Below are 13,690 nucleotides of genomic sequence, written 5' to 3'. Positions count from 1 at the left end.
CTTTGCATCCACTACAGACGAAATCCACTGTCACAGCCATGTTTACTTCAGTAAGCAGCAACGGTTTAAGATGTTTAAAGAACTGTTGGTACTCAAACTTGACAAACCTTGGACAGCAGACTTTGGTGATGACTGCAGTTCCCCATTAAGAAAATGGAAACAGGAATAGTGTGTCAGGCTACAGGTACAGTTGAAACCTGAGCCCTTAAACCCCCAAATAGAACAGGCCACCCCCATTGCCTCCTGCCAGTCAGCTAATCTTCAATCCATGCTAGTATTTTCCTGGAATACCATGGACTCTTGTTAAGTAGCCTTATGCTGGGCCCCTTGTCAAAGGCCTTGGAATATTTTCATTGATATACTTCTAAAGTGAGGAATTTCTTTGGGGACAGTGTATGAAGATAGTGGGGTTTCCTGTTTGACTGTGATAATATTTTATAAAATTAATACAAATAAGGTTCTAATGCATCATCAGAAATGGCCATTAGAAGGTGACACAGCACATCTCAAATGCTAAAAAATTATGACTGAAGTAGTGGGACAAAAGAAATGGATGGAATTTGACCTGATTAATCTCAAAGATATATTGTTAAATAATTAATTGGCCCACTAAAGTTAAGAACATTGAAGTAAAACAGATTATGGACACAGCAACCTTTGACCTTTTGGCTTTCTCCATTTACACTACTACTTCACACAAAACACTGAAATAGTCTATAATTCTAGAAACATTTTTGAACATTCTTTTATTCCCTCAATGGCAACAATCAGGTATTGTACATATACAAATGAAGCCACAGTTCTAATCTGTCACAAAACTTTAAACCGTACAATTTAAACTGGAAACAAAAAAGTTAAAAATAGATTTTTTTGCCCCACTTTGAAGTTTGAGCTAAGATGCAGCATTTTTATGATAGTGTTTAACAAATTTTATTTTCAGCTTCTCATTTCTGCACTCTAACATAAGGAAATCTATTAAAAAAAACTAATTACCTTTTGTCCTTGAGAACCTTCAGGACCATGGTCTCCAGGGGCTCCAGGATAACCCTAAGTGTAGCACACAATAAAAGAATGGAATTTTGTAATGCCAATGTGACCTGATTGTGTTGCACAAAATTTGAGAATACGATGGAGTCCAGTTAATTGGGGCACATTGGAACCAATATATTTTGGCCCAATTAAGTGACTGCCCCAATTAGCCGAAGTTTCAAGGAAATAGTTCAAGGGTATAAAAAAGCCAAACTATCATTTACTGTAACTAAGTAGCAACTTATGCCTTTTAAATGAAATTCTACCAATACCTTTACAGTCCTATAAAACTGTCTATTAGTTCCTAATAGTTATCGATGGAGGAATTCAACTGCCGTGCTCTTTTGATTGACTAGAAATGAAGAAAATCAGCAGACATCGAGTACAAATAATGAACTGCCTTCATATGATTGCATCCTCCAAATATTAATTTTCATTGTAACGTTCAAGGTGATTGTCAATACCTTCAAATTCTTCGTAATTCCTATCTTATTCAAATCATTTCATTTTCACTCCCAGCTGTTTCTGGCATCTCTAAGCCTGAATGCTTGAAACCTTGGTGAGCAAAGCAGATCCAAACTGTCTTATTGCTTATTTCTCACCAGCTATCAGTGACAAAATCCCCTGCATTTGAACACAAACACAACTGATGCTATTTAAAAACTGTTTGTTCTAAGTGCAGTGTAGTGTCTAACAGCCAGGCATGTGCAGGTGACCGATGCTGGTTAGAAACAGCTTGACAGCAGTCTCCTGCCCGATTAAGCAACATTGCATCCCAAGTAAATGAAGGGAATCCCAGCTAGTTACTCAGTCTAGTTTTTGTTCTTTAAGAAATGTCCAATTAACTGGAATCCACTGTATTATAAGACCATACAACCATTGAATATAGGAGCAGAATTAAGCCATCTGGCCCATCGTCTGCTCCACCATTCCATCATGGATGATCTAATTTTCCTCCTTGTCCCAATCTCCTGCCTCCTCCCCGTATCCCTTCATGCCCTGACCAATCAAGAATCTGTCAACCTCTGCCTTAAATATACATAAAGACTTGGCCTCCACAGCTGCCTGCGGCACAGAATAAAACAGATTCACCATTCGCTGGCCAAAGAGATTCCTCCTCATCTCTGTTCTAAAAGGACGCCTCTCTATTCAGGCAATTATGAAACCAAATAATTAAGGTATCTCATGCTAAAAAATATCAAATTGAAATTAATAGCTATAAGCATCTTGTTCCAGATATTAAGTTACCAGCATCATAAAAACAGATTGCTACAGTACATACTTTCAATTGGCAAACATGGATTCCCAAAAGTTGATGACGATTATAAAAATAGAAAGCACTGGACATTTAACTTTGCTGAATGTTTGTAACCATGTAAAATACAAGAGTAAATGAGAATACCTGTGACACTAATTTTGTTGCAATGATTTCCACAAGATTAAAATTGGCTGTGTGATTTTTAATTAATGTATTTTATATCACTTTCATTCTTTAGTATAATTCTGGTAGTTTTCTTCTCTACTGCTTAAGAAGGCAACTGTGGACAGGTTCTATCAGCCAAATTGGCAATTCATGCATCCATATAATTCAGGTACCAAAATGCTAGAATTATTGAATTACCAAAGAGATAAGATTCAGAACTGTCAGTTAAATGTATAGTTTCTTTGTGTCACTCAGATTTATCCAAACATTTCTACACATGAAGATACTATTTGTATATTATAACTAATATTTCTTTTAACCTGTACTCCTCTTAGCCCCCTGGGGCCTGGTGGACCTTCTGGACCCTGTTCAAGAAAAAAAAACTTTTAAATTCTGGCACATACATTCTGATTTATACTATATCTACAAATAAATAACCTACATTTCCACTTCTGTGGTAAAACGTATAAAAATATATTGGGCAAAAGGAATATTTTACACAATTATCCAAAAACAAAAAAAAAACCAGAGCACAGATAAGCCATACAGTCCTTTGAACTTCTCCGTTCAAGAACATCTAAATCATTACTGATCTTCTAACTCAATTACATTTCCTTCCACTATCCTCATATTCCTTTATTCAATCAATATCTGGAAATTAATCAATTTCAATGACTGTCCTTTCACAGCCGTCCGTGACATAAAACTTAAAAGATTCATTAATACCTGCCTGAATAAATTTCTCCTCATCTCAGTTCCAAACGCCTAACCCTTATTTTGACACAGTGATGCCAGTTCTAGATTCTTCAGCTAAAAGAAACATCTCTTTATCTAGCCCGACAAGGTTTACAGGATGTTTCACTGAGAAAGACAGCAATACTTTTGTACCCAAATCCTCTCATATTAAAGGCAAGCATGGCACGTGTCTTTCGAGTCACTTGCTGCACCTCCATGTTTACTTTCACTGACCTGTGCACAACGGTAAGTCCTATGAACATTGATGTTATCCACTATAATGTCTGTTTTATTTGTGCAGAACAGAATTTAATGTTCTGTACTTCTGTTTTGTGCTCCAAGGAGGCTAACTTTACATTTCCCCCATAACATTACATCAGCCATGTTCTTGTTCATTTATTCAGCTTTGCTGTGGCTGCTTTACATCCCTCTTCCTACTCATAATCCTACTTCATTAACAAGGAAATATAACATACATTCACATTGAAATACTGTATACTTTACACCACAGGGTGATATTGATGTACCATGAATAACTCTTGGAGACGTGAGGCGAGATATAGGCTTTTATTGGCTGGAAGAAAGAACAAGCAGCAATTGACCACCACACTGCATCCTGGAGACTGAGGCCGGGGCGGTGTCTCCAATCGCCTTTATACCGGGGTCCGTGGGAGGAGCCACAGGAGCAGTCAGCGGGGGGGGGGGGGGGGCATGTCCAGACAGGTATATGTAGTTCACCACAGATATCTTGCTATAAATAGCTTTAAATAGAAGCAATAAGGATACATACCCTGTCACTTTTTGTTCCTGGAAGGCCACATTCACCTCTTTCCCCCTTAGAATTAAAAGTAAAGTTAGAATTTAAAGTATTTGTTACTTTAGAAATATGGATTATTCAATTATTCATAATTGAATGCAGTAAATGCAGAATCATAAAGTTACTAAATATGTTTCTCTCCTGATAACTACGGTTTTGCAAGTTACAGAAATTCTCATTTTAATTCATTCCTTCACTTGTCCCAGCTCAATTATTTCTCAAGTGTTTCAAAAAGTTACCTTTGCAACTCAAAAGACTATTACATTTTTATTATTTTTTTCTGAATATTTACATGTAAAATTGAAATAACATTCCACTAACTTTCTTATTTACACCCTCTGATTCCAGTCCAAAATTCCATTTATTGAGATAATTATATTTCTAATTAAGTTGGGCATGATTACCAGCAGCTTATTAACAAGCTTGTTTTTTTTCCTAAGTTTCAGATGGCTATTTTTGCATCTTTCATGAAACATGTGGCACTCTCCAGTAACCAGCACTTGAGAAGGAGCACTGAGCCTGTAGAGGAATATTGCTGAGGGAGAGGCAGGGTCAAGATTCGGGCAATGCTAAAGGCATGACTGGATTGACATCAGATAAGCTAATATATTTGATGAATCGCCACCTGTTAAATCTGACATATGTCAGATAAGTAAGCTTTTGCTGGTATTTTTTAACCAAAATTAGTAATTTAAAGATGAAACAAAATTATCAGAACACAACTGCAGTGTTCTAAGGGTAAGCTTTTCTTTTTCAATCTTTTTATTAAAGGGTAAGCTATCACAGTTCTCCCTGTCATGAATAAATGTATGTTATTACATTGAATAAATTTCATGTCTAAATAAGGAAGCGAATTTAGACAGACATCAGACAGAAGCAGCAGACTTACACTGCCACCTGTTATGACAAAGCTTCATCTTTCTGTCCAATTTAGTCTCTCAAATAGATGAAATTAAACATGATTGCTATTATGATCATAATATGCTTTCATTATATTGATACTCAATGCTTCTTGTGCCATTAATACCCATCTCCCATGAAAATAAACATATTTTAAACCATGCTTACAACACTGATACCCCATACCCATATTTTTAAAAAATTGTTAACTTTGTAGCCCAAATTGAACAACACATATTTTTATTTCTTGATTTTGCCTTGATAACTTCCAATGTGGTGCTGCCTAGCAATATGGACCAAGGCCTCATCAATAAATTGTTTCAGTTATTTTACGTACCTGTTCACCTTTGTAACCAGCTCTACCCTGGAAGTGAAATTAAAATACACAATATCTTTAGCAATGTAAATACTTAGCACCAAATTACATCAAATAAAAATGACCCCAGAATGGTCAAAACTTGTTATGCGTAATCATCCAAGGTGATGGGAATGAGTAGGTTGACTTGCATTCGTTTTGGGCTTTCTGTAACAAGTTTATTGAGTATTAAAGGCACGTTTTGATATGCATGCAATTTTGCATCATTTAATAATGGATGCATTTATTTGCTCCCAATTTATTCAGTTACATAATGTTCAAATTGAAGCAAAAAATGTCAGGGGCATTTTCACAATCCAGAATGCATGATGCAATGTGTGTTATTTGAAAGTGAGGAAGAATGTAATAGAGGTCTGGTATTAAAAGAATAATACAATATATGGAAGATAAAACCTCAGTGATGTGAGATATTCTGATCTTAATTGAAAAATTGTTGAGGAATTCTCTACATTGTACAGGCACAACATGGCAAAAAGCAGATGAAATACTTGGGTTTACTCCAGTTTCCAACCTCAGGTTGATCTTCAATTGGATAAAACTGACTTTGTCCAAGTGAAGATCAATCTTTTAGAACAGGAGTTCCTGGCCTTGGGTCCACAAATCCCTTGGTTAATGGTAAGGAACCATGATATAAAGAAGGTTGTGAGACCCTGTTTTTAGAGGCATGTGCTTCATACTCTTCAGGATATTTGTAGGGTGGGTTGAGGTGGGATGGAGTCCTATTATCTACAGTAGTGTAAGTATTTTATTCGCCAGCCACAGTTTGACATACAGCCATTTTCTTCAGCAGATAGTTCACCTGACTGTGTCAAGGGAAACTCTCAGTATTTTGAGTTTACAGGTACTGAATTTCACAAATGACTGAACCTTGTTGATGGATACAAAAATACTCCGCAATGTCCTAAATCAGATGCATCTCCTATCCTATTGTCCAGATGCTTAAACAAAAACAACAAAATGACTTCAAAGTGATTCAACTGCACAAGAAGGGACAAAGGAAAAAGCAAGGAGCAATAGTGATAAGGGATTCACTAGTTATGGGGGACAGGCAGATGTTTCTGTGCTGTCACTGTAGGATTTTACCTCATTGGTACCAGAGTTGACAATTTCACTGAATGGCTGCAGAAAACCTCAAAGTGGGAAGGTAAACAGCCAGAAAATGTGGCCCAAATTATTACTAGCAATATGGGTAGACAGGGAGATGAGGGTCTGCAGACAGATTTAAGGCTAATTGGGGAGGGGGATTGAGGAGAACCTCAAAAGTTAATCCTCTCTGTAGTAATACCAATGGCCTCCATTGAGACTCTTCAATTACTGGAAACATCTCAACACCTATTCTGTCATAACACACAGGTAAATCACCCCTCATTTGCAGTTATTAATGGAAAACCATATTTAATTAATTCATGGAATCTTTCAATTAAGAAAGAGTTTAGGTGAGAATTGAAGTCAGTGTTTAAGTCAATGCACATGGACTTCCAGAAGAGTTTTGAGAAGGTAATAGCATGGAGATGAAGGTGGTCAAATAACAGACAATAGAGGGCTGTGGTGAATGATTGTCTTCTGCACTGGGGAAAGAGAATAGTGATACTCGCCAACGTTGTGTTGGAGTACTGTATTGTTTTATTTGGTCAAAGATAACTACCTAGACACGGGGGTGCAAGTCACAATTTCTTTAAAAAATGCAGAAAAAAATAATCTTTAGCAGCAATGTGAATCACAAAAATGGCAGATAATTGATTGTAGCAAATATGCTGGGTGGTGGAATGGAAGATGCTTGGTGGATGAAGCTCAGTGCAGAAAAATATGAGGTAATTCATTTGGTTGGAAGAATGAGGAGAAGCAATATAAGACAAAGGACAGATTTCTAAATGGGGTCCAGGCGGCGTTAGGATCAGAGGTATGCACACACAAGTTACTGAGTGGAGCTGGATGAGAAAGTGGTTTAAAAGACCACTTAATTTGTGGCTGGGACTTTCTTCCTTGGAGCATAGGAGATAGCAAGATGATGTTACAGAGGTGTATAAAATCATGAGGGACATAGACAGGCTGAATGCACTAGGTCTTTTTCCCAGGGTTGGGGAATCAAGGATTAGAGTGCATTGGTTCCTGGTTAGAAGGGAAAGATTTAATAGGAACTTGGGTGGCAACCTTTTTAACATAGATGCTGGTACTTTGTTGGAAGACCTGCCAGAGGAAGTGGTTGATGTACAGTAGGTACAAGTACACTTGGGCAAATACATGGATTTGAAAGGTTTGGAAGGTTATAGACTAAATGTAAGCAAACGGGACGAGCTTTGATGAGCGACTTAGTTGGTAGAGACTGGTTGATTTGAAAGTCCTATTTCTGTGCCGTATCACTCTATGGGAAAGCTAAGGAGGTGAATGAAAGGAGTATATAACATGATGGGAGTTCAGGACAAGAATATTGTGGAAGGCTTTTCCCCTTGGTGGAGAGGTCAAGGATTAGAGGTCACTGATACAAATTAAAAGGGAAACGGAACTGAGAGTGACATGAGGTAAATGTCACTCGGACATACCTGGAGAATACCTGAGGAGGAAGGTAAAGCTGCGCAAGCGCGGGTGACGTCAGCGGCGAGCTCGGGCTTTAAAAAGCGACCGACTTTCAGGAGCGGGCAGCGGAGCGGGAGTAAGGAGTGCTCGTGATCGACATACGACTGGAGATCGGAGGATCAGCCGTTGTAGGTAGGCCGAGACCCTCGGACCTACCTGGAGAATACCTGAGGAGGAAGGTAAAGCTGCGCGAGCGCGGGCTTTAAAAAGCGACCCACTTTCAGGAGCGGGCAGCGTCGGTGCGAGCAGCGGAGTGCGTGGGAGCAGAGTGCTGGGCTTTGGCTCAGCGGGCTTCGGCGCAAGAGGACTTCGACAACAAGCCTGTTTTTCATTTATTCTGACTAATCTAGGATCAGGTAATGGGGGAGACAGTTAGAGCAGTGGTGTGTTCCGTATGCAGTATGTGGGAGGTCAGGGTCAACACAGTTGTCCCTGATGACCACACCTGCAATAGGTGCATCCAGCTGCAGCTCCTATCAGACCGAACTAGGGAATTGGAGCAGGAGCTGGATGAACTACGGATCATTCGGGAGGCAGAGGCAGAGACAGATAAGAGTTATCAGGAGGCAGTCACACCGAAAAGTCAGGAGGTAGGCAAATGGGTGACAGTCAAGAGAGGCAGGGGGAGCAGACAGAGAGAGAAGAGCACCCCTGTGGCCGTTCCCATCAAAAATAAGTATACCGTTTTGGATATTGTTGGTGGGGATGACCTACCAGGAACAAGCTGCAGTGGTCCTGTCTCTGGCACTGAGGTTGGACCCTTGACTAGGAAGGGGAGGAGGGAAGAGAAGAGAGTGGTATTGATAGGGGATTCTATAGTCAGGGGGGCGGATAGGAGATTTTGTGGGGAAAATCGGGAGTCTCGGATGGTATGTTGCTTCCCTGGTGCCGGGGTCTGAGACATCTCAGATCGGGTGCAGGTTATTCTCAAGAGGGAGGGCAAGAATCCAGATGCTGTGGTCCATGTAGGGACCAATGACGTGGGTAGGATGAGTGAGGGGGTCCTGCGTAGGGAGTTAGGTGCGAAGCTGAAGAGCAGGACCTCCAGGGTAACAATCTCAGGATTGCTACCTGTGCCACGTGCGAGTGAGGCAAGGAACAGAAGGATTATAAAGATTAATACGTGGCTGAGAGGATGGTGCAGGAGGGAGGGCTTCTGGTTTGTAGATAATTGGGCTTTGTTCCAGGGAAGGTGGGATCTGTTCCGAAGGGACGGTTTACACCTGAACTGGAGCGGTACTAACATTCTTGCAGGGAAGTTTGCTAGTGCTTCTTGGGGGGGGGGGGGGGGGGGGGGTTTAAACTAAATTTGCAGGGGGCGGGGATCCAGAATGTGAGAGAGGATAGCGAGAGGAAGAATAAAGGACAGGTGGGGACTACACGGTTCCGGAATATTAAGTGTGTAGTTGAGGAAGGTGGGGTGGAACAAGTGATAAGGAGGACTCGTGTACAGAGGGATGGTCTGACGGAACATGGAGTTAAATGTGTTGAAAGAATAAGTAAATTTAGGAAGGACAACAAAATTCTAGGGGCGTATAGCCCAATGGGAGTTCGGGGAGCTGGGTTAAGCACAACAGGCAGCGATTCAAACAGAGAGGAGAAATGGGTTAAAAATTCTATATCTGAATGCACAAAGTGTCAGAAATAAGGCAGATGAGCTTGAAGCCCAGGTGCGAATGGGTAACTATGATGTTGTTGGGATAACGGAGACATGGCTGCAGGGAGATCAGACCTGGGAAATGAATGTACAAGGGTATACGTGCTATCGTAGGGACAGAAATGTGGGCAGAGGGGGTGGGGTGGGGTGGCCCTGTTGGTGAGGAATGAGATTCAGTCCTTTGCAAGGGGGGACATAGGGTCAGGAGAAGTAGAGTCTGTGTGGATAGAACTGAGGAACAGTAAGGGCAAAAGGACCCAAATGGGTGTTGTCTACAGGCCACCAAACAGTAGCATGGATATTGGGTGCAAGTTGAATAGGGAGTTAACATTGGTATGTGGCAAAGGTAATGTCGCAGTAGTTATGGGGGATTTCAACATGCAGGTGAACTGGGAGAATCAGGTTGGTGCTGGACCACAGGATAGGGAGTTTGTAGAGTGCCTACGGGATGCATTCTTGGAACAGCTTGTACGAGAGCCGACCAGGGACAAGACTATTCTGGATTTAGTGTTATGTAATGAACAGGATTTGATAAGCGATCTCGCAGTAAAGGAGCCATTAGGAGGTAGTGATCACAATATGATAAGCTTTTATCTGCAATTTGAGAAGGATAAGGGCAGCTCGGAGGTGTCAGTGTTGCAGATGAACAGGGGAAACTATGGAGCCATGAGGGAGGAGCTGGCCAAAGTTGACTGGACGGATAGCCTAGCAGAAAAGACAGTGGAACAGCAATGGCAGGTATTCTTGGGAATAATGCACAAGGTGCAAAATCAGTTCATTCCCCAGAGAGGGAAGGATTCAAAGGGGGGGAAGGGGCCACAGTGGTTGACAAAGGAAGTCAGAGATTGCATAGCATTTTAAAAAAAAAAAGGAAATATGACAGAGCTAAGGTGAGTGGGAAGACAGATGATTGGGAAGTTTTTAAGGAACAACAGAACTTGACTAAAAAGACAATACAGGGAGAAAAAATGAGGTACGAACGCAAGCTAGCCAGGAATATAAAGGAAGATAGCAAAAGCTTTTTTAGGTATGTGAAGAGAAAGAAGATAGTTAAGAACAATGTTGGGCCCTTGAAGAATGAATTGGGTGAAATTGTTATGGGAAACAGAGAAATGGCAGAAGAATTTAATGAGTACTTTAGATCTGTTTTCACTAAGGAAGACACAAGCAATCTCCCAGATGTATGGATGGGCCAAGGACATAGGGTAACAAGAGGAAATGAAACAGATTGACATTCGGAAGGAAACGGTGATGAGAAGACTGATGGGACTGAAGGCTGACAAATCCCCAGGTCCAGATGGTCTGCACCCAAGGGTACTAAAGGAGGTGGCCCTGGAAATTGCGGAAGCATTGGTAATCATTTTCCAATGTTCCTTAGATTCAGGATCAGTTCCTGAGGATTGGAGAATGGCTAATGTTATCCCACTTTTTAAGAAAGGAGGGAGGGAGAAAACAGAACTATCGACCTGTCAGCCTGACATCGGTGGTGGGAAAGATGCTAGAGTCCATTATTAAGGATGAAATAGTGGCATATCTAGATAGCAGTGATAGGATTGGGCCGAGCCAGCATGGATTTACCAAGGGTAAATCATGCTTGATTAATCTGTTGGAGTTTTTTGAGGATGTAACCGGGAAGTTAGACGGGGGAGATCCAGTGGATGTAGTGTACCTCGATTTTCAGAAGGCATTTGATAAGGTCCCACATAGAAGATTGGTGGGTAAAATCAAAGCTCAGGGCATCGGGGGGAAGGCATTGGCATGGATAGAAAACTGGTTGGCAGATAGAAAGCAAAGGGTAGCGGTGAATGGGTGTTTCTCGGAATGGCAGGTGGTGACCAGTGGGGTGCCACAGGGCTCGGTATTGGGACCACAGCTGTTTACCATTTACATTAATGATTTGGATGAAGGCATAGAAAATAACATCAGCAAATTTGCTGATGATACTAAGCTGGGTGGCAGTGTGACGTGATGAGGATGTTAGGAGAATTCAGGGTGACTTGGATAGGCTGGGTGAGTGGGCAGATACTTGGCAGATGGCATTTAATGTGAATAAGTGTGAGGTTATCCACGGAGTAAGAACAGGAAGGCAGATTATCTGAACGGTGTAGAGTTGGGTAAGGGAGAAATACAAAGAGATCTCGGAGTCCTTGTTCATCAGTCACTGAAGGTGAATGAGCAAGTGCAGCAGGCAGTGAAGAAGGCTAATGGAATGTTGGCCTTTATTACAAAGGGAATTGAGTACAAGAGCAAGGAAATCCTCTTGCATTTGTACAGAGCCCTGGTGAGACCAAACCTGGAGTATTGTGTACAGTTTTGGTCTCCAGGGTTAAGGAAGGACATCCTGGCTGTAGAGGAAGTGCAGTGTAGATTCACGAGGTTAATTTCTGGGATGTCTGGACTGTCTTACGCAGAGAGGTTAGAGAGACCGGGCTTGTACACGCTGGAATTAAGGAGATTGAGAGGGGATCTGATTGCAACATATAAGATTATTAAGGGATTGGACAAGATAGAGGCAGGAAATATGTTCCAGATGCTGGGAGAGTCCAGTACCTGAGGGCATGGTTTGAGAATAAGGGGTAGGTCATTTAGGACAGAGTTAAGGAAAAACTTCTCCCAGAGAGTTGTGGGGGTCTGGAATGCACTGCCTCGGAAGGTAGTGGAGGCCAATTCTCTGGATGCTTTCAAGAAGGAGCTAGATAGGTATCTTATGGATAGGGGAATCAAGGGATATGAGGACAAGGCAGGAACTGGGTATTGATAGTAATTGATCAGCCATGATCTCAAAATAGCGGTGCAGGCTCGAAGGGCCGAATGGTCTACTTCTGCGTCTATTGTCTATTATCTATTGTCTATAAAACAAATTTAGTAGCATGTTGTAATCTCGAAGCCATACTCGAGGGAGCATTGGTTGTGATCTTCAAGAAAGAACTTGATAAATACAGTATATAGCAGAGAACTGTTTTTGAGACTGGAGGAATAACCATTGTGTGGAACTGGAAAGCTGGTTTGGTAGAGCTGACATAAATGTGATGCGACAAATGACCTAACCTTTCTATAGCAGATTCCCCAAATCTGGACAGGTTATTATTTAACAGTGATGTCAAAGTCAAAGAAAAATTTATTTTTGGAGTACATATAGCCCTGAGATTTTTTTTCCTGTGGGCATACTTAGCAAATCTATAGAACAGTAACTGTAAACATCAGGAACTGTAAACCATCTGTGCAAATGCAGACAATAAATAAAAAGCAATAACTAATACAAAATAACAAGATAAAAGAGTCCTTGAATGAGTGCAGTTTTGTCCTTTTGTTCAAGAGCCTGATGGTTGAGGGATAGTAACTGTTCTTGGACCTGGTGGTCCAAGTCTTGAGGCTCTTGTACCTTCTACCTGAAGGCAGCAGTGAGAAGAGAGCATGGCCTGGGTGGTAAGGATCTTTGATGATGGATGCTGCTTTTCTACAACAACATTTCACACAGATGTGATCCAAGGTTGGGAGGGTTTTACCTTCCCAATTTAGATGAAGTTAGACAAATAAAACATCGCATCGTTTAACTAAAATTTAAGGAAATATTTCATATTACTGTGTTGGAAATCTAATTATTGGCTGAATCAGAAGAATTTGTACTCCCAGCATGGGACTTTGCATGCCAAGTGTATGAATCTGTCAAGCTTGTGCTATAATTTAAATCCACTTTCACATTCTCTAAAAATCATGCTTCCGTGATGAATTTGTTATGACTGCACCTCACTCTCTCCCCTCATACAGGCAGATTACAGATCTCTTCAGGCAATTTGATGTGCATTTTACATAAAAGTAGCTTATTCCTGACAATTTATGTTCATACTCAAAAAACTTGACAGATTATGAAAAGACAGCAAGGTGTAAGTTCTTAGAATTAAATGGTACCTCCAGTCCATCCCGTCCGGGAATTCCACTCAGACCCGGTTCACCCTGATGAACATAATATTAAAAGTTATCAGCTAAGAAGTTGCTGAGGGAATAAAACAATAAAATATGGTGTGATAGGCTCATCATTAATTTATTTGCTTAAAACATTTAGTTAAAGCAGCATTACCTTATTTCCTTTTAGACCTGGAGCGCCATCATCACCAGGGCGTCCTTTTTTCCCCTGAAAAGCACAGGCATTTAAAAAAAGCAAATTGTGTTTCAGAGAGT

General features: G+C 40.9%; 1 protein-coding gene across 2 annotated transcripts in view; it reads right to left on the bottom strand.

Annotated features, from left to right (window-relative positions):
- The window catches only part of LOC140727406 (collagen alpha-1(XXVIII) chain-like), a 32,398-nt gene that overhangs the window by 4,988 nt on the left and 13,720 nt on the right, over positions 1-13,690 (bottom strand). The window contains exons 6-11 of one of the 2 annotated variants that reach the window (XM_073044684.1): positions 13,590-13,643; positions 13,421-13,465; positions 5,242-5,268; positions 3,978-4,022; positions 2,773-2,817; positions 994-1,047 (exon numbers count right to left, since the gene is read on the bottom strand). In XM_073044684.1, coding sequence (XP_072900785.1) covers positions 994-1,047; positions 2,773-2,817; positions 3,978-4,022; positions 5,242-5,268; positions 13,421-13,465; positions 13,590-13,643 — 270 coding nt within the window. Of the gene's footprint in view, positions 1-35; positions 133-993; positions 1,048-2,772; positions 2,818-3,977; positions 4,023-5,241; positions 5,269-13,420; positions 13,466-13,589; positions 13,644-13,690 lie in introns of those variants that run through there. The other variant, XM_073044685.1, reaches the window with a different exon arrangement.

The sequence above is a fragment of the Hemitrygon akajei genome, chromosome 5, assembly GCF_048418815.1.
Source record: "Hemitrygon akajei chromosome 5, sHemAka1.3, whole genome shotgun sequence".
Classification (NCBI taxonomy): domain Eukaryota; kingdom Metazoa; phylum Chordata; class Chondrichthyes; order Myliobatiformes; family Dasyatidae; genus Hemitrygon; species Hemitrygon akajei.
The sequence above is the reverse complement of the archived record's forward strand: the minus strand, read 5'-3'. Positions and strand labels throughout refer to the sequence as shown.